This window comes from Asterias rubens, chromosome 10, assembly GCF_902459465.1.
Source record: "Asterias rubens chromosome 10, eAstRub1.3, whole genome shotgun sequence".
Taxonomy (NCBI): Eukaryota; Metazoa; Echinodermata; class Asteroidea; order Forcipulatida; family Asteriidae; genus Asterias; species Asterias rubens.
In genome coordinates, this window is record NC_047071.1 from 3,593,477 (window position 1) to 3,615,106 (window position 21,630).

Consider the following 21,630-nt stretch of genomic DNA (forward strand, 5'->3'; position numbering starts at 1 on the left):
ATCACTCTTTAAATTAATGGCAATAAACACTTACTGGGGTATAAAGCATTTTGAAAATCACTACACTTCAAAGTAATGTGGTTATGTTTAAATGTAATAACATTTCCACAGGTTAGTTTTAATGTATGTATCTGCATTTATATAGGATTAAAACCATCAAACGATTCCAACACCAAACACCAAAGGTATTTACTCTTGCATGCACTCTGGGTTCAAACTAATATTCAAATAAATTTTACAAAAAGTTATGAAGAAGTTTGTCTCAATGATAAACTAAAAGACTTAAAATATAATGCATTCATAATATTGTTTAAAGTGATTAAATCATACTGGCTAAGAGTTTCAAATTTTACAGACAAAACACCAACTACATGTACCACCTCATTCCACTCTCAAGAAAACAAAACACATTTTTATATTTTGCTGATCTCTTAGCAACCTTTACATTTGTTGGAATTAAACAACTTTATTAAAAAATAGACCAAATCGCTTGTCACTGCACTAGCTGTTATAAACTTCAACATCAAAATATTATAAAAAATTTACAAAATAGAGATTTGTTTAAAGTCTTATAGGACTCACAGTAATGCTGCGTAACACCATGTAAATTCCAAAAGTGATTTTACTAAAGTGCATTTTATTCTTGAGTCGTCTCGAAACACAATCAATTTGAGTAATATCGCAAGTTTTGATTTTTTGTCTACACTTCTAATCCGTCAAATCTGAGAAAGTTTATTTTTTAGTATGTCAATTAATTTGCATACCTTTTTTTTTTTTAGTATTTATTATTTTATGTGCTAATAGCCTCACAATCTTTTAATAGTCTCAAAGAATAGTTTGTTTGTGTCTTGAAATAACAACACAACGACGAGTAAAAACATATTTTATTATTTATCCCCGATGCAAAAACAACATCTATAAAATCGATGTGATACCCGCGGCTAACACATAGGATTCAAACTGCCTCCAGCTACCAAGCATTCTCGGTGGTCTAGTTGTATGACACTGATAAAGAATTGCAAAGGTTGTGGGTTCGAATCCAACCCAAGTGATTTCCCAGTGGATTTCTTTCACAAACTCGGGGAATGAGTATTCAGTGCTTAATACACACAGTGTAAGGGTAAACCCGATTATTTATTACATATTTAACTGAGACAGTGCAGGTTTTAATAGTTTGGACAATCATCCAACTAGCGTTTCATAGAATCGTCTCCTCCAATGCATGAACTCTTCAAGTTGACGCTATCAGTTTTATGGAGTAGTAGATCCATGAGGACATGTGTCACACGACTTAACATCAAGCGAACAATTCTGAGTTGGGAGACAAAATGGACAAATAAAACAATTCAATAACAGAATATTTGAAACAAACTAAATACAATTGTCTATGATTTTAAAAATCATATTGTTCTCATTGCAAAATCTACATTGGTCATTTAGATAATGCCTACGTAAGAAAGATACATATGTGGTGTTAATGCAAACCAAATATCTATTGATACCTCATCATGCAATGCCTCAAACCCCGACGCCTATGTAAGTTATGCACACAAATACTATAGACAAATTAATTTTCTTCACACGTGAGTGGTGTTATGATAGAACAGGTCCAAAAATGTTGACAATCTAGAACTGCACATTTGTGTTTGTATATAAATATTCATCAAGCTATCAACTACTTAAAGGGCAACATAAAGAAGGGGTTTAAACTAAATGAGCAAAACAGAAAAACAAAGTTATATACAATACTTTGATATTGAGATAATAATAACAATTATTATTAGTAAAAACATTAGTTAATAGTCATATATTAACAATAAATAACAATTAACATTGGTATATTCAAATATCTGCTTAAAAGACACAAAATTATTCAAATGTTAAATTAACAAATAAAACACTTAAGAATAAGACAATGAGAAATACAGATAATATAAAGTGACAAACACAAAACACAAATGGTAAGTTTTCAATACAGTGCATTAAAATTAATAATTTGTTGCTTCCAATTTAAAGCATTAGCTATTGAGTTTAAAGGCAGTGGACACTATTGGTAATTACTCAAAATAATTATTAGCATAAAACCTTACTTGGTAACGAGTAATAGGGAGAGGTTGATAGTATAAAATATTGTGAGAAACGGCTCCCTCTGAAGTGACGTAGTTTTCGAGAAAGATGTAATTTTCCACGAATTTGATTTAGAATTTGAGGTCTCGAAATCAAGCATCTGAAAGCACACAACTTCGTGTGACAAGGGTGTTTTTTCTTTCATAGTTATCTCGCCACTACGACGAACAATTGAGGTCAAATTTTCACAGGTTGGTTATTTTATGCGTATGTTGAGATACACCAAGTGAGAAGACTGGTCTTTGACAATTACCAATAGTGTCCAGTGTCGTTAATTAATCCTCTAAGATTATCCCATCAAACTATTAGATTAAAATGGGAACTCAATATAGCTTTTTTTATAGAAACAAATAAATTTGGAAAAATAATCTTGGAGGGGAAACTACCTTAATTTTTTATTGTAATTTGTAACAAAAAATCATCCAAAACTTACATGAATTAAACTTTGGATTTAATCAAGAAGCATGAATATCAATGAATAATCTTAACTTACCTCTCCATCTTTAAACTCTTCATTTATTTTTTTACTCTCAGTTTCAAGTGTTTTATGAAGACCACATCTTTCTTCCAAGTTGTCCTCAGTCAGACAATCTGTTGACAAAACATTCAAAATACAATCAGAAGAGGATTGTGGAATATCAAATAAAAAAAATTAAAATAAAGAAGAAGCAGTAGTAGGAGTGTAAAAGTAGTAATAATAATATTAATATAATAATAGAGACATTTGCAAAGCGCCTAATGCGACAAGCCTCTAAACGCATAAGAGCACAATAAAATATAAAATGAAAGAAAGATACAATTACAATATTCAAATAAGCAGATTAAAAAAAGCAGCTTCAACCAATAGGGTTTGAACAGAGACCTTTTAAGAGAACTAGTGTGGCAATTACGCACAGTCTATGGGAAATTGTTAAAGGCAGGGACAAAGGAAAGATCAAAAGAATGCTCCACAAGGGTGCAGTTTCAAGACTTTCTGGGTTGACATAGGGGAACAAATGTCTGCATTGTGTACGACTCTTGTTATTTTGTATAATCATGTCCTTACCTTCGTGTTCTATCTCAACCGCTTTGAAGGTGGATGAAGTCCCATGATTGCTACTACAGCTGTAACTACCATCAGAAACATTTTTGATAACCGTGACTTCCATCTCAAGTAATGAAGATGAATACCTAGTTAATCTCACTAAGTGTTTGCTATTCTCAATGAAGGTAGCATTGTCAGCTAAAGAGTTAAAAAATAAACAAAACAAATAATCTTGATTATAAGATGATAGTATAAGAAGACGATAATTTTGAAATAGAAAGAAACTAAAAACATTGTTTATCCCCATAGCATGATCATCACTGGACCTTAAAAATTCCGTAAGAAAATTTGCAGCCCGGTCTATACAGGCACCTTGGAGTTTTTCTTACACAAACAGACACGTTACTTGCATTTGTATATAGTTGGTGGGTTACATGAAGTGCTTAGACTGCCAGCAACTGTTTTGATAACAAAAGAAAATTCTGTTCAAACACTCACTTTTGGTCCAACTAACATTTAACTGTTCAGTGTTGAATACTCCATAGTCGAATTCACAGTACAGGACTATCTTATCCATCCCACATACTTTAACAGACTTTTCAACTGGCTGTACAATAGCTGGAAAAATACAACAATTTAACCAACAAAAATTATTAATCAAATAGGATTTGGCAGTTTGTGGGATAATCTCATTCTAAACATCTCATTTTTACTGGATAGGATTTGCACTTTGTGTGGTTATCTTATTTTCAATGAACAGAATCTGGTCAGTATATGGGAAACTCTTACTTTCAATGGAAAGGATATTCAGGTTGAGGGTACGTACACTTTAATCTCATATTAACGGGGTAAAATTTGCAGTCTGTGGAGTAATTTCATTTTCAACTACGAATAGGATTTTCAATCTTTGGGATTATCTTATTTTAACAAATGATTTTCAATCTGTAAGGTAATCATATTTTCACTTGGTATGACTTGCAGTTTGTGGAGTAATCTCAACCTTATGATATGGGATAGTCCTGTTGAGGAACTAACAGGCCAAACCATTTTCATCAGTTTCATTCGTAGAGAACATTTTCCACCACTGCATGTAAGAATTTAAACATTTTGTCACGGTGGCATTTTGTAATGTACAGTCATTGGTTGGAGACGCACCTGGGGTTGATTTCACAAAGATAGTGCTACCTTAGAACTAGTCCTAGGACTCTTGGAGTTATTAAAAACTTAAGGCTAGTTCAAAGTTAGGACGAGTAACTCATCCTTACTCAAGATAAGTTAAATCCAACCCAGATTCATTGACTTACCCGACTTTGGAGAACCATCTCGAGGATTTCCACTGGGACTGTTAAAAATAAAATTAGAAAAATCACTTAATGGCACTGCAGCCGATTTCACGAAACTCTAGGATTAATCCTAACTCGAGTTAGGACGAGTGACCCGTCCTAGCTTAGGATGGGTCCAATGTGTCCTAACATCTTTGGATACGGAACTCAACTCGTCCTAAGCCCTAACATTAATCCTAAGTTAGGAAGAGTTTGGTTAAATCGACGGCTGGACACATTTGCCACCATTACTCAAAATATATATAAGCATCAAAATTAAATTTGTAACAAGCAATGGAGAGCTGTCCTCACTTAAATATTTGAATCTGAGAAAGACTTCTCAGACATCTGAAAGCGCACACATTTGTGTAACGAAGAAGTTTTTTCTTTCATTATTTTCTTGCAACTTCAATGACCAATTGAGCCTAAATTTGTCATGCTACATGTAGCTAGTAGATAAGGTAACCTTACTTACTCTACACACCAGCTACCGTTCCAGTTACCATACGGACCAAAAACAGTATTGCATTCACTTTCTATTCCAGCTAATCCACAATTGTCAGTAATTGGCCAATCCAGGAGCCCATTGGCTCCTGCAACAACCAGGACGTTAGTATCACTATCGTTCAATAGACCTACTCCATTGACAGCCTCTGACTAAGAGAAAGGGGAAATGCACATTTAATGATTACTACAAAACGCAGATACACAGATATACTTTTACTTTTATAACGAATCAGTCAAATAGAAAGTGATGGAAAGAGACCGGCAGAAAGCATGCAGGAAAAGCAAGGGGTGAACAATGAAGAGAGTGACAGGGGGTGGGAGGGGGAGGGGGTAGAGGCTGGCTAGACCCCAAGAGGATGGAAATACAAAGGACTTAAAAGTTGGAAGATGGAAGACAAATAATTGGTTATGTGAATGAAGCAGACTAAGAAGAGAAAAAAGTATTGGTCATTTTATTCTTGGATATCAGGTCATGGGAATGAAAGGTCTGAAGGCGCCTTATCCACAGTTTCTCCCTACTCAGACAAACAGTCTCTCCATGGTTAACCGTTACCTCTAGTGCCAGAATTGAAGTGATTGGGAAGATGGATTGATCGTGACAACTTGAATTTATTCTAATTTACCTCACAAAAAATCCTCCAAGATTTAATGGACTCATTTAAATTATTCCACAAGAACCACTGGTGACAAATAAGCTAGAGTTATATAAGGGTTTTACCAGGTGATACATGTAGGTGATGGAAAAAGGATATTTAGCTTACCATGAATTTGAGCTTGACTGCTTTAAAAGGCTCAGTTGCACTTGAACAGTCATCTTTGTATGCTTTCAAAATAACTCCAGTTGCTGATAGTTTAAACAACAAAATTATGTTTAATGCTTGATTTGATTTTGTTTATTTAAAAATTCCATACAAAAACAATTTTCACTTGTTTTCAGAGCCCAGAGCGTGTCTGACTTTTCTTGCGGTCCCTAAAACTTGATGCATTGACGGTCATGAAACAATCTCAAAACTTCTAAATTGATAGTAGTCAATAACCTAGAAGAAATCACCAGAATAAGGAGCAACAAAATGGCCGTCCACACAAGATATTACAAGTGAGTCGCAAGCAATAGGGACTTTTGGCCACTAGGTGGCAGCAGACAATCCAAGTAATTGTCCACCATTTGCGTGAAACAGTGCGCACATTCAAAATACTTGATTTACTTGGTAAGCCAGCATGCATTCCTCACTGTCTCCCACTAATATGGGTTTGTTTTGTTAAAACTGACTCCATCTTTACTTACTTGTACCAAAGAAGAAGACACATTTGTCACCTTGAAAATCTGCAGTCAGAGATGTGAACCTCAACCCATTAATGTAGAGGGTAGGTAGTGCAGATGTAGGTAGAAAATCTGTACTAGTAGCAGCTAGATCAATTGGATTATAATTGGGTACCAGTTTATCAAGAAGCGGGGGGTAACTAACGGAGTGCACATTCTCACACTAAATTCAAAAACAAAACAAACAAAAACAAATCAAAGATTATTATACTCAGATTAAAAAACCAGACAAATATTCAACTAAGTCACAAATTATATTTGTATTTCCAACTAACCGATCGAGATCCTACTCCATCAAACAATTGATTTCAATTGTTTTTCATCTGTGAAGTCTTTAGGAGTTCTTCATTAAGCTCTGTATATCCCAGTATCTGACATTGTTGGTAAAACAGGTTCTTCTTTAATGAAGCATAATTTGCAAATGTGTGTTATTTTCCAGTTCTTCATTGCCAACATATTTAAATAGTTTGTGCTAAATTAAAAACCAATTTGAATGTAAATTTATAAATATGGGAAGTTTACAGGAGTTGAACTTGACCGAGTCTATGAAGTACTCACCGTCCCAGGTCTCGGAACTGGATCCGCATCGAGAGGCAGCCAGAGTTTAGTCGGAACTTGCCCCGCTTGATCCTTAAATTTTCCTTCATTAAACAACTTCATGATGTCTTCCATTCTATAACGGCAAAGTGCTGATGCCGCTGGTCCAAGTCTGCAGGCAAAGCCCAATCAAGAAATCAGTCAAATAAAACAATTGTTTTTACACCAACTTAGTTTTGCTAAATCTAAGACCATCATTGGGGTGTCATAGTTTGGGTGTCACGGCCAAGCGGATAAGAACACCAAACTCAAGCTCTCGTGTTTCTGTTCAGCAGAGTGTGGCTTTGAGTCCCCGTTCTGACACTTGTGTCCCGGAGCAAGACAATTAACTAAACTGCTCACAAAAAGTAAGGACACTTTTTTCATTCCAGAATATTTGTTATTATTTTATACTCTCTTTGTATATGGTATATATCAATGCAAAGCTGACCTGTTCCTCTTCAAAATGATACTACAGTTGCAATGATTACATGTTGCTGGACTTTACCACGTTAATGAGAATGAGACAAAGTCACAAATCAAATGTGCCAAAATTAGCAATTTTGTGTTACTGTGTGAACAATCAAATTGACACTGTAATTCAAACAAGCAAGACAACTTACTGATCTTAATCACCTTTATTGAGACAAGAAATTTGGTCTAGAGCAAGACAACTTACTGATCTTAATACACTTAATTGATACAAAAAGTTCAGTAACAGGTGGATGATCCGAAGGCGTTGATGACAGCTGGCACCTTCTTTTCATGCTGCACACAAGTCTTGTGATGTGCTAATGATGAGGGATGGCGTTCCATTCTTCATTAAGGAACCTGGTTAGGTCAGCCACAGTTGATGTGTTGGTGGTTCTGGCGAGGACAGCGAGGCCAAGCTGGTCCAACAGATGTTCCATGGGATTCAGGTCTGGACTGTTAGCGGGTCAATCCATCAGGTGCACCCCAACATTTTTCGGGTAGTCATCACCAGTCGGGCTCGATGGGGGCGAGCGTTGTCATCTTGAAAGATGGCATTTGGTCCAAGAGTCTGCAAGTATGGGACTGCATTCGGCTGTAGAATATACTCTTGCAAATACCCATCAAACAAGGCGTTTTTCATGAGATGAGGGTTTATGTCCGATGAGCTCACGGTGCAAATCATTTTGTAAGCCATTAATGGTTCTGAAAAGCTTGATCGGTTTGATTATTGAGCATTACCTATTGACCATTCACAGACAACGGTAATTTTGGCACATTTGATTTGTGACTTTGCCTCATTGTTATTCGTGTAGCCAAGTTCAGCAACATGTAATCATTGCAAATGTGATATCATTTTAAAGAGGAACAGTTCAGCTTTGCATTGATATATACCATATACAAAGAGAGTATTAAATAATAACAAATATACTGGAATGAAAAAGTTTCCTTACTTTTTGTGAGCAGTTTATAATGGCTTCTCTCCACCCAAGGGTAAATGGGTACCTGTGAGGGCAGAGATGATTCTTGTTGATTGATTGAGCTTAGTGCACTACAAATTTGGCAGCACAGGTTGTATATTCCACTAGACTTATCACATCCACATGAAATACTGTGAACTCTGTTGTCATATTTTCCTTCACTTTTTTAAGTGCCTCGCAAAAAGGCAACTAGAATAATGGTGCTCTACAACTGCTAAACAAGCCGAGGGCTGCTTGTTTAGGCTATCCAACTGTATCCAGGATGTCCAAACCTGGATGCTCGCAAACAAACTCATGCCGAATGAAAACAAAACAGAGTTTTTCATAGCATCGTCACCATATCACTACAAACGTCTTGAGCTACTAACCCTCACCATAGGAAACGCAACCATCAATCCTATCGCATCCGTTCGGAACCTGGGAGTAACTTTTGACAACTCCATGTCAATGAGTCAACATGTCACTGGTCTCTGCAGATCCGTTAACTATCACATACACAACATCACAATGATACGCAAATACCTGGATTATGACACCTGTCATTCTGTTGTTCGTGCACTGGTACTCTCACGCCTCGACTACTGCAACTCCCTTCTCACTGGACTGAAGCAACACGATCTCAACCGCTTACAAAAACTCCAAAACAAGGCCGCTCGACTGATCCATAAGAAGCCAAAGTATTCCCATGCCACACCTCTGCTCACGGATCTCCATTGGCTTCCGGTCGACCAGCGGATCAATTTTAAGACGGCACTAAACATGTTCAAAACTGTATCCAATACTTTCCCATCCTACATTTCAGACACACTAGATCTCAGCAAACCCAAACGTGAAGGTGTTTGATCTCAATCCAATCTAGTAGTACCTCGATCCTTAAGGAAGTTTGGAGACCGTGCATTCTCCATCGCTGGTCCCCGCAACTGGAACTCACTCCCAACAAACATCCGGAACGCTTCTTCTGTAGAACAGTTTAAATGACTTTTAAAAACACATCTGTTTAATCGTTCCATCTAATGTGTTTTTGATTCTAGTCTTTTTCTCTTTTGGGTTTTTGGTTGCATTATCCCTAGCGCTTTGCATACTTTGGAAAAGGCGCTTTATAAATTTGGTTATTATTATTTATTACAAATCTACAAATACCTGATAGATTGATTGATTGATTTCATGAAACATGATGCCCACTGGACACAAGCTCCAAGATAAAAATAATTTAAAAAAGAGCCCAACAATGAACTTACTCTTGGGAAGTAAATACTGCATATACTTCCTCTGTATCTTCTTTCCAAATCACATCCTCTAGAAAACATAAGAAAAAAATGCACTGTTATTAATAAGTTGATACAATTTAGTTGGTTTGCAGTAACACCATGTGTGTGTGTCTACTTGCCAGGTAGATTTTGTTGTTATGAAAACTGTCTTGCTGTATATTCTACTACCGCAGAGTAGATTTTGGATTTTCGGGAGACTTCTAATCCAGTGTTGATACAATTTACCGATGAATTAATACATTGTTGAGTATGGTTAGTAAGCATGGTTAGTATTAATACAAAGTATTAAGTATCATGAAATTATGAATGGTTAAAATCTTACGAATGAGATCGTAATAAAATGGAAGAAGAAGGTCTGGCAGAGAGCAATTCACTCGAGCTTTGATGAAAGTTGCAAGTTTATCCGACTTACTGCTGTCCCCAGTATCATTCTAAAGAATATAAGAAAATACACAACATTAGTCCTTGAAATTTTAATAATAATACTAACAATAATAAATAAGACTTATAAAGCGCCACACATTCATGAATGGACTCCAAGGCAGACAAACAAACAAACAAACAGCGTATGACGAAACAAGGACAAAAAAAAAAACAAGATAAACAATGACATTACAAAATGCTCATGACTTTGAAGAAACTGCTGTTACAAAAGAAAAGGAAAAGAAGTATTCTTCAAGATGTTCGGACATTCTTAACTAAGATTTGGGAAGGACTTACCTTACACACTCTACTCAACCTAGAGTAGACTTTATTGCCATGAGTTTCATACTCCAAGGCGGGCTCACGGTAGAAACTAAATACATACGTATTTCCAGTAGTACGGTCAGTGTACTCAAATGGACGTCCCACAAACACTACATCCTCTGTTAGGATTCAAAGAAATAAATCAATCAGTTTAGACATTTATTTAAATAATTCGATCAATCGGTTTATTGTTCTCTTGCAAATTCGATCACCAATTGAGCCAACATTTTCACAGATTTGTTGTTTTATGCATACGTTGGCAAAAAGTGTAACGACTAGTGTTATTGTTAGTGTAAATGTAAGTGTTGTTTGGCAATAAACCAGTCTGGCTTGACTGGTACCCTGGATAACCGGTAACCCAAATCCAGCCATTTGCAATACATGACAAGCGATCCGAGGCGAACCCCCACATACGAGGAGCTTGGTATCTGTGTGTAAATATAAATACAATATTAAGGTTCTAAAACTTACTTTGAATAAATCTGCCTCCAACGGTCACTGTATCCAGCTCAAATACAGGATCCCCTTCTAGGGGTACTCTGTATTTCTGTAAGGTTGAATCATCACCAGTAAGTGCAGCAAATAATACATCATCCATATCCCCTGGACTTGGGCCTGGGAAAGCAAGAATCGAGAGATCATTTAGTAAAGGTTCTCTGCCTTCAGCACAGAATTTAACATCATATTTCCAAACTAACAGAAATTCTGCTGACAAAGAATTTTTGTACTTCTAAAATAGTGTGTGAAAATACAGGAATGTGGGTGTGTGATTCGGTATACACATTCTAACCGGGGACCTGTGACAAAAGAGGACAATAGGGTCCACACTTCGGGAAAAGTCCACAGTTGGAAAACAACTTCAAAACCAATGGGAGCTGTTGCAACAAAAAAATATAAACAAAAGAGGGACAATAGGAGGTCCCCGGTTGCAGGCGTATAGACACTTGGGTGTGTGGGGGATACCATCTACCCTCATATCGCGCTTGGATACTAATTCAGCATAATGAGTGATAACCTTTTGGAGCTGAATAATGCAAATGACTTGATAGTTTTTTAGCTAGAAAGATGATGAGATATTGATGTGTAGAGATGTACTCACCAAATACTGCTGAAGATGGTCTGATATCGGGGAGTTTGGGTACCAAGTTCAACTGGGGAACAGTTCCAGGTGTACAGGTGATTTCTAACAAGTCAGTAGTGTTACACTGTCAAGAAATAGTCAGTCAATCAAACCATGAGAAAATATAATATTATGTTATTATTGTATATAGTGTGTTTGTTTTATGGCAATTTTTACTCCATTCGATTTACTCTTTAATAACTTAAGTGTATTTTAAATCAACTTGCTACGCCTGCTCATATTTTTATTCTGTATTATATGTATTTGACAGTGCAGCACTATACTTATTCCTATTTTTGAAATTATAGCGTACATTTTTTTATACAAGCATTAGAGATAGAATATTTGCTAAGTACGTACCCTGTAGCACAATCTGTGAAATGCATTGGTACCACACACCAACAGTTCATTATCAGGCTGGTTAAGCTTCTCGACAACGCGAATGAAGTTCCAACAAACAGTCTAGAAGCCAAAAAAGAGAGAAATAATGTGTCAACTGCTGGGCTTGTATTGAAATTATGGCTAAGCACAGAGCAAGGTAGTTGCGATAATCATAACCCTCCTCCCGCTGTTTGGGAGGAGGGTTAAAATCACCTAAAATGAACTGGGTTTTTTTCTGGTTCGTCTAAATCACCCAAATGATGTGTGGAGTCAGTTTCTTCAAGCTATGCAAATTTTACTTACTACACCAAATTGAACTGTATTTGTTTTTTGTTCACAATTTCTCATGAGTATTTCACATAATAATGAGTATTTAACCTATCCAATGAGTCTGTGCAATGGAAGGGTGATACCAAGGTGCACAGAGATAGCGAGACATAAACACATTATCTGAGCACCATTTCTAAAACACTATGCTTTGCAATGGCAGGGATTGCACAATTTCGCTACGCGCATCACACATATTTGAACATTTAGATGCAGCGATGTTGACGCCATTCGTTTTAGAAACATTCAAGTCAACTTGAAACTTTGCACAATAATGTCACATAGATTTGGCAGTTGCAACAGCAAGAAAAAAACATTTACGCTGTCCTTTGACTTTTTCTGTTGTTTTTTAGAACATTTCTTGTTAATTATGTAAAATAAATATAAATTGTTAATTTTGTTTTACACCAATCATCTTAAAATATTATTGTATATGTATCATCACTAAATAAAGTAAAACTATTAACCGAAATGCTCCTTTAAAAGATAACTGGGTTATTTTTCTGGGACATTTATTTTCTAAAATGTATATAAAGTAGACCTACTTCATTGGTTTTAGAGTTGAGAACTGTGCAAGACAGGACGAGCTCTTGTGTTGCATTTGTTGTCACAAGCGTCGTCTGTTGTAATTAAAAATAGAAGAAGGCAAAAAAGTCAGTACAAGATTTAAAATGACTTGTCACTACTTAAAGGAACCCGTTGCCTTGGATCGGTCGAGTTGGTCGAGTTTGTTATAAAATGTATATGGGTAGAAAGATGCTGTAAAAGTAGAATACAATGATCCACACAAACATGCCTCGAAATTGCACATTTTTCCTTTTACCTCGTCGACTAACACAGTCGGCCGTTTATGTTGACTCCCATAAATGGCCGACCGTGTTAGTTCGCACAGTAAAAGGAAAACCACGCAATTTTGAGGCAAACTTGTGTGGATCATTGTATTCTACTTTTAAAACATCTTTCCAACCATATGCATTTTATAACAAACGGTTACAAACGCTTTTTTATAGGCCAACTCGTCCGATCCAAGGTAACGTGTTCCTTTAAGAGAGGTTTGTTCTGAAAAGAACCGGTGGTGTTCAGAACCAACACTTATGGAAAAAGAGATTGTCGCACATGGTGTTACCGCAAAACTCTTATAATATTTCCACTATGCAAAGTTTAAAATCCAACTTGTCACCGCTTAAAGGCAGTGGACACAATTGGTAATTGTCAAAGACTAGCCTTCACAGTTGGTGGGTCTCAACATATGCATAAAATAACGAACCTGTGAAAAATTGAGCTCAATCGGTCATAGAACTTGCGAGATATGAATGAAAGAAAACACATTCTTGTCACACGAAGGTGTGTGCGTTTAGATGGTTGATTTCAAGACCTCAAGTTCTAAATCTGAGGTCTCGAAATCAAATTCGTGGAAAATTACTTCTTTCTCGAAAACTATGTCACTTCAGAGGGTGCCATTTCTCACAATGTTTTATACCATCAACCTCTCCCCATTACTCGTCACCAAGAAAGGTTTTATGCTAATAATTATTTTGAGTAATTACCAATAGTGTCCACTGCCTTTAAAGGGTCTATGTAATGTAACTTTTGTAGGACAAAAAACACAATGTACACAGATTTACACTAAACTTACACAGTTTGAAGATAATGATATCAGAAAGCTTCCCTGAAAATACTACGTGCTCAGGTGCTGTAGTTTTTGGGAAATGAATTATCTTAATCATTAACAAATGTATAACATTGTTTTACTCATTTCTCAAAAACTACAGCACCTCAGTGAGTAAGATTTGAAGGGAAGTTCCACTATCATTAACTTCAAACCCTGTAAAGTTTAATGTAAATCGATGGACATTTTGAAAAAGTACCCAAATCTTTTAATAAAATCTCACAAAACATTAAATTTAAAATTATGTAGCAGATTGAAATTGTCAGTGAAACTTCTTTCAACTTACCGTTATACTCTTAAACATCTTAGTTTCACTGTCAAGAAACACTCTAATAAGGGATTCATTTCCCCCAAAGTAGATGGAACCATCGATCTTATTTAAGAGCCGATATGATGGCTGCTGACCAGCATCTGTTTCACTTGTAAAATTGACCCCACCGTAATCTGCAAATTAAATCAGCAAAACAACCGTTCAAGAAATAGCAAAATAACCTCCACCAGTACAATACTCAATGATAAAAAATCATCTTATTGTCACCACAAGAAATACCTCAAGGCTATCCTTTTGGGTAGGTATTTTTTATTTGGTAGGTATTTCTGATTGGGTAGGTATTTCTGATTGGGTAGGTATTTCTAATTGGGTAGGTATTTATGATTGGGTTGGTATTTTTGTTTGGGTAGGTATTTTTGATTGGGTAGGTATTTTTGATTGGGGAGGTATTTCTGATTGGGTAGGTATTTCTGATTGGGTAGGTATTTCTGATTGGGTAGGTATTTCTGATTGGGTAGATATTTCTGGTTGGGTAGATATTTCTGATTGGGTTGGTATTTCTGATTGGGTAGGTAGTTATGATTGGGGACAGTCCACCCGCAGAACACTCGATTTAATAAGTCTCCTCTGTCATTTATCTGCGCGAGTAGGCGTGATTTTTCATGCGTGACCTCGGTTTGAATACTAATTAGTGCAAAGGGCTTCTGAAATTCAGTCTTTTTCGGCCTTTTCTGGAAAGTCTCAACCAAAATAATGTACCAGTAAATTGAGACAAAGAGCATATCTGTCGTTATGTATTTAAAAAATCGGTACAACTCAATTTTTAAGTAGAGAAATTTTAAGTAGATAAATAACAGTGGGGATTAGTGTACTGCAGGTAGACTGGGTATGTATTTGTTATTAAACAGCTTTACCCTCTAAGTGGCTGTTTGATCTACTATAAAGCATCAACCAATAACTTCACTGCGAAAACTCTTCCCTTTATGTCTTTCCCAGATGTAAACAAACATTGACAAACGTTTTGTCATAATCACAGAGCCCTTCCAGTTTTAAACCACCATTTTACACATCATCACCACTAATTTGTAATAAATTCCCTCATTAATAACTGATTCATTTGAGGGCAATAAAGGAAATAAAATTGTTTTAAAGGTTAATACAACGTTGAGGAAGTGCTACTTCTTTTTTTTCTTTTTTTATCTGTAGAGAAGTTAAAGGTTTAACAGGATTGGTAAAGCTGACCAAATAGTCATAGACGGTGTTTAAAATAATTATTAATAATAAAGACTTGTAATGTGCACATATCTACCCTGATGGGTGTTCAAGGCGCAGTGTTCGTTTTTTGTGTGATCAACAATTAAAATGAATTAACAAACTTGTACAATGTTGGCTTAACTTAATCTGTCCTTTCATGCAACATTTTCAGCATGTAAACACAATTTTGTTCTAAACTTAGGAAACAACTGAAATCAGCTGACATTACATTTTTACAAGGTTTCAAACTTTTAGATACAGTTTTATCAAATAAAACTTTATTTCCCATGATTCAGAGATAAATATTTCACAGAAAAAAGGGTTCCAGTATGAACTCATAATAAATGGTAAGTATTCATACACAAAAAGAGTTTTTTATCTTTACCAATCCTTTATAATACCTTTAAAGGCAGTGGACATTATTGGTAATTGTCAAAGACTAGCCTTCATAGTTGGTGTATCTCAAAATATGCATAAAATAACTAACCTGTGAAAATTTCAGCTCAATCAGTCATCAAAGTTGCGCGATAATAATGAAAGAAGAAAACACCCTTGTCACACGAAGTTGTGTGCGTTTAGATAGGTGATTTCGAGACCTCAAGTTCTAAATCTGAGGTCTCGAAATCAAATTCGTGGAAAATTACTTCTTTCTCGCAAACTACGTCACTTCAGAAGGAGCCGTTTCTCACAATGTTTTATACCATCAACCTCTCCCCATTACTCGTCACCAAGAAAGGTTTTATTGTACTAATTATTTTGAGTCATTACCAATAGTGTCCACTGCCTTCAAGTAAATAATGCTAATAACACCACCTTGAACACAAAGGTCGTTTGACATTTGAAAGTGTTGATTGTTTTTACCTGTCACATCTACAGTCCTGATGTCATTATTGTTTAGTTTCATAGCAGTCATCAGAACAGGAAGGGTGATAAACACCAAGCTAACAAAGCTGGGTAAACAGGTGTACATCCTGATCAAGAAAAAACATGAAGGGAAACAGGTGGAATTATTCATTGAGCACTTTGAACTGGAAGATACATCGTACATAATTGAAAACGGTTAAAACAACAAGTGATGATTTTAAACATTTTGTAAAAAACTTAAACTTATAATTAGATGAATGGTGTTATTGTTTATAACACATTTGTTCATGATTTCAACTCATGCTAAGTTTTTGTAACTGTTTAATTGTGCTTTTATTTTTCAGTTTTTGTAAGCGCTGTGATATAGTTTTCTATGGAGAGCGTTTCTAAATACCTGTTATTATTACTATGCCAACAGTCCTGCATTGTAATTACCGGAGGTAATTTTACATCTAAAATGGCGGAAATGTAACCAATGATGCCATACTAAAAGGACACATGAGTACTTCAGTATTATTGCAATAGGCTCATAGAATGTTTGGCAAGACTGCATGACATATAACTAACATTCATGTTACATGAGACTTTAAAGTCATCTGAGAAGCTGCGTTAATTTGATGTACATGGAACTCTCCATTGTACAAACTGGGCCCAATTTCACTGCTCTGCTTACAGCTAAATTATATGTTTACTTACAATCACCAATCTTTGCTAACAGGGCAAGCCTTGAATTTGGGGGCTAGCTGTGTTCCTAGTAAAGTGGAGTATGTATGCACACGCACTGTTAGCAATAAGTTAACCTCTGGATAACACTTGACATAAGCACTAGAATTTCCTGCTTTCATGGGAAATGGGGGTGAATCTTACATTACAATGTGTCATCTGATGTGAAGTAACTAAATGCAAGAATACTCATAAACATAACTGTACCAAAATAACTGAAAAACAATATAATAATGCTAATTTGTAGTAAGCACATACATTTAGGCCTATTTGTACACTAGCCATCCATGGCAAAACACAGCAATCAAGCTCTATTGACGTATTATTTTGTAGTAACCATGGTTACTGGGAAACCCCCAGTGACGAAACAGACACACCCAGAAAATATTAGTTAGTGCGTCAGCGACTGCTTGCACAAAACATGCAGTATAATGGCTCTCCAGCTACTGTATGTAATACAAAATCTGTCCTGTGTTATTAATGTGTTGTATCCAGGGGGCAAAAGTAATTTAGGGTTTTAACACGGACTCATTCTTGGTCTCCATTTATATCAATGATTGAAATACACACCAGCTACATAATTAGCTACATTGTAGCAATCACCAGCCGTATACGTTCCCTTTAACTTGCCTAGATACAAACAGTAATCACGACTTGTACACGCATGATGTGATACATTATTTTAACAGCCATTCTTTATCTAAATTTATCAGACCCCAAATCAGATGTTTTTCATTGCATAAGCAGTACATGTCTGACCTTTCAACCTGATGCATGTAAACATTCTCGTAAACCAAGTGAAGAGTTACTAAACTTTATTTCATTTAACCGTTGACACTAAACATTCCTGACCCCACCGTACAAAAACACATTTATCAATCATTCCTTGCTATTTTTACATTTGGATTAGAGGCCATCAGTTCGCCTTTTTCTGTGGTTGAACCAAGGTTGAGCAAAGTTAAAGACATCCAGCCACACATGTTGCCATAACAAAACTGCTCTCATTGCACTAGGCTATACATGAAGGTCAGACAAGTACTAACAATATTTAATTTTTTTTCACTGAAAAGAAGGGGGGTAAAAAAACATTTATTTTTCACCTAATTTAATGGTGTCTGTTTTGGTAACAGTCGTGAAGCAAAATTAAATGTTAGTCACAGCTGAACTACATCTGTATGCCACTTGTGAGAAAGTTTCATTCCCTGTGCTTAGCATCACCTCACCTTGCTTGCATCTCAAGGTGTTGTATATGTATCTCATACAATTCTCAACAATTTCCACCTTTGATAATTGGGCACCAAGGGTATCAGTTACAAATGACTGACATTATTCTAGTAAATTTTTCTCTCCCAGGATAACAACTTTTGCTTGGTCATATAAATTGTCAGGACTTTTGATAGCTGATACATGCCAACTATAACTAAATGTCAACATACATATTGAATTTACTGAAAACCATGAGAGGAAACGTAACATGATGAGTAGACCATAACAAAGAATTCCATTCCTTGATTTTAATGCAATTAGTTTGTTGTAACTCAATCCAAATTACAATCTCATGTTTCCTGCAAACCGATGTTGTGTTGGTTTGTTTTTGTTTAGTTTAGTGTTGTTTTGTTTTTGTTTAGTTTAGTTTTTTGCAAAGCGCTCAGTTCGGGCCATGTGAGCTCCATCAATGACAAGAAGCCCATAGGCAATGCACTGTGCTTATTTGTCTCATTATAAAAGTGCTCATGAAAATGGAATCAATCATGAATTTACAGCAAGTTTTTAAATAAGTGAAGAGAACTAAAGAAGCATATGACACAATGCAGGAAACCTTCCTCCATGAGGAAACTTCCACTTTGTACATGCACCAAGAATAGTTCCACGTAAGCATTTGTCCATAAATTATTTTTTGTGTATTTTGTCCTGCCTCTATGGCGGCTTTATTTTAGAGATTCTTTTGTGAGTGTGTTGCTCCATGATGGAATGCCAGACCTAGTGATAAGCAATGATTAATGGGATAGTACTTTTGGAGTCCTTCATTTTGGCAATTGGATTAAAAAAGAATTGAGAGTGAGACTGTACAAAGTTATGATTTAATTATAGGCCCTATAATTTACAATGTACCATGGAGGTAGAAATAGTACGTAATCATAGGATGATAAACAACACCACAATTATGGAAAATTCTTTCTACATTATAACCGCATGATTAGAACATCTGTTTGGTTCGTGATAATCTACATTTCAAACTGTAATATCCAAATACATGTACCACTCGGCACGCCTTATTGAGCACTGAAGTGTGACCAGTGTATTGTTGTGTACTGGTAGTGGTAGCTACAACACCATCGGCAACAATAATAACATTTCTTCCTCCATGGTTAAAGGAAATATTTGTTCAAATAATGTGTTTAACATTGATGCTTTAAACTGATGGATTATATTATTTATAACCACATTTCAAAGTGAATTGTTTCTCAAAATGCTATACTTTTGAACAATTTGGTTGGCTTCCCTAACAGTTTGCTGTATTGCCATTAGTTTTAAGAGTGACAACAAAACTTCCCCTTTAATAATAAGCATGCGCAGGCACACTCTAGAATGCAGTTTTACTGACACCTAAAATAGTTAATTTCCCTTAGGCTTGTCTCCATGGCACCTTCTCTATCACAACAGAAAGCTTTTTCGTGATCACAATGTCTCAATGTTTATGGCATTCAAACACACCATCAACCAGGGACTGTCCCTAATTAGCATAACAAATGATAGCATCTGGTACGCAGTTATAATACACTGTACTGTGCATGCATACATGTATTGGAGGGAGGTCTATTGTTAATAGGTTGGTCTATGCATTCATGGACTCCATGTTGGAGGAAGAGCCTGACTGTGGCGGATTCAATTTTGAACATCGCCAATTTCACAATGTAGGGTTCCTCTTGGCTTTGTTTGGCATCAAATTTGACAGTCCATTTATTAATATTCTTCTCACTACTTAATTTTGAACATCACTGGCAGTTTCACAATGTAGGGTTCCTCTTGGCTTTGTTTGGCATCAAATTTGACAGTCCATTTATAAATTAATATTCTTCTCACTACTTAATTTCTACAGTAAAACTGTAATAAATATAAAACAGCAAGACTACCAACAAAAAGTCATAAAAATCCCATAGAAAAGGCACCAGTTGCAAAATTGCTATATTTGTGTGTGACTAGTATAAAAGCGTAGTGTATTGGTTGCCTTGTAAAAAGTTGTACTGTTAACTGAGCTTAGACTACATTTTTTTGCTATACGCATTATTAAATGTAACAATAGTAAAGATGATATTAAAATTAGGGTTAAGCTACAATATTAACTATAGGTATAAAAGGGGGATGGCACACAGCTCGAAGATGTCAGCGACTTCAGGTACCGTGGGTCCTATATTGCCGATAGCAAGAAGGATTTCCTGATTCGCAAGGGTTTAGCTTGGAATGCCTGCAACAAGCTTCATAACATCTGGCATTCAAACATAGCGAATACAACCAAGCTGGTCTTCTTCAGAGCCTGTGTAGAGAGCATCCTTCTGTATGGAGCGGAAACCTGGACCATGAAAAAAGAGTTTCACGATCGCCTCGACGGCACATACACCAGGCTTCTTATGAGGGTACAGAACATCTCATGGCGTGAGCACAAGACCACAGAACAGATCTACGGAGATATTCCACCAATCTCTACTACTGTTGCTCAACGCAGAGTCCGCTTCGCAGGTCACTGCTTTCGTGCCAAAGACCAGGTCATTCCCGACGTGTTATGCTGGAGACTACCGTGCCATAATATAGAGGACCTCGACCACTCAACTACATCGACGTGATCGGGAGAGATACGAGGGCTGAAATCATGGACCTTCCAAACATGATTGAGGGATAAACACCTCTGGCGAGACGTTGTGCATGGAATCTCGGTTGCGACCGCTAAAATGACGATGGAAAAGGGGGAGAACACTGGAGGAAAAGATTCCACATTTGACAACCACCATAAAATAAATAAATAAATAAATAAATATCATATCAAAATTAAGTACCATAAACATATTAAAACTAAAACTAATATTTTATATTAATAACAAATATTGAGTAAATAAGTACGTGACGACTCGGTAGGATTCTAGGAAGTTGGGTTTTTTACTTTTTTTAGTGCACATTTTCGCTCACATTTTCCGAGTTCTAACTTACCTTCTCAACCTTCCCATCTTTATATGGCGCACTGGACCTCCTGGACTTCTGAAGGGGGATTTCCAAGACCAAACACTCAAAGCTAATCAAGTCTATTTATCTTGACTTTACTGACACAAACTTCGATGTTTTCATGTCCTTCCGAGATTGGTACACAACATGCACAATGGACGTCATTTCCCGGAAATAAAGCATAATATCCTTTTAAATAGAGGGCGCTATTTTGAATGAGTGAAGCGCGCGTCTCTGCTCTCACTTGAAATCTGGATTGTAAGCAGTCATTATACAAAATACAATGACTAGCGAAATAGTATAAAATGGCATCGGGAGAGAGAAACAAATCTTTATGACTTAATCTCATAACTACTGATTAAATTCAAGTCTTCCTTTCTCATTATTCTGACTTGCGAACAGGCCAAATAATGTGATAATCTATATATCCCATTTTATATAACACCCAAGCAGATCCTTGCCA

At 36.1% G+C, this 21,630-nt stretch overlaps 1 protein-coding gene across 1 annotated transcript; it reads right to left on the reverse strand.

Annotated features, from left to right (window-relative positions):
• Positions 1–747: 747 nt before the first annotated feature.
• On the reverse strand, positions 748–21,332 carry LOC117295366 (semaphorin-1A-like). The gene is made up of 19 exons (XM_033777973.1): positions 21,156–21,332; positions 16,227–16,336; positions 14,127–14,284; positions 12,717–12,791; positions 11,824–11,925; positions 11,443–11,548; positions 10,815–10,958; positions 10,317–10,462; positions 9,919–10,027; positions 9,567–9,624; positions 6,860–7,010; positions 6,266–6,464; positions 5,742–5,824; positions 4,949–5,130; positions 4,456–4,493; positions 3,650–3,769; positions 3,173–3,349; positions 2,621–2,718; positions 748–1,311 (listed from the first exon to the last, which is right to left on the reverse strand). Exons 1-19 carry the CDS (start codon positions 21,170–21,172, stop codon positions 1,252–1,254), a joined length of 2,133 nt encoding a protein of 710 aa, XP_033633864.1. The 5' UTR covers positions 21,173–21,332; the 3' UTR covers positions 748–1,251.
• Between the last annotated feature and the right edge of the window lie 298 nt (positions 21,333–21,630).

Excerpts from the sequence above, each read along its gene's own strand:
- LOC117295366 (XM_033777973.1), bottom strand. Across the intron at positions 12,792-14,126 it reads AGATGTTTAAGAGTATAACG|ACGACGCTTGTGACAACAAA; the intron begins GTAAGTTGAAAG and ends TAATTACAACAG. Across the intron at positions 2,719-3,172 it reads GGTTGAGATAGAACACGAAG|ATTGTCTGACTGAGGACAAC; the intron begins GTAAGGACATGA and ends TTTTGTCAACAG.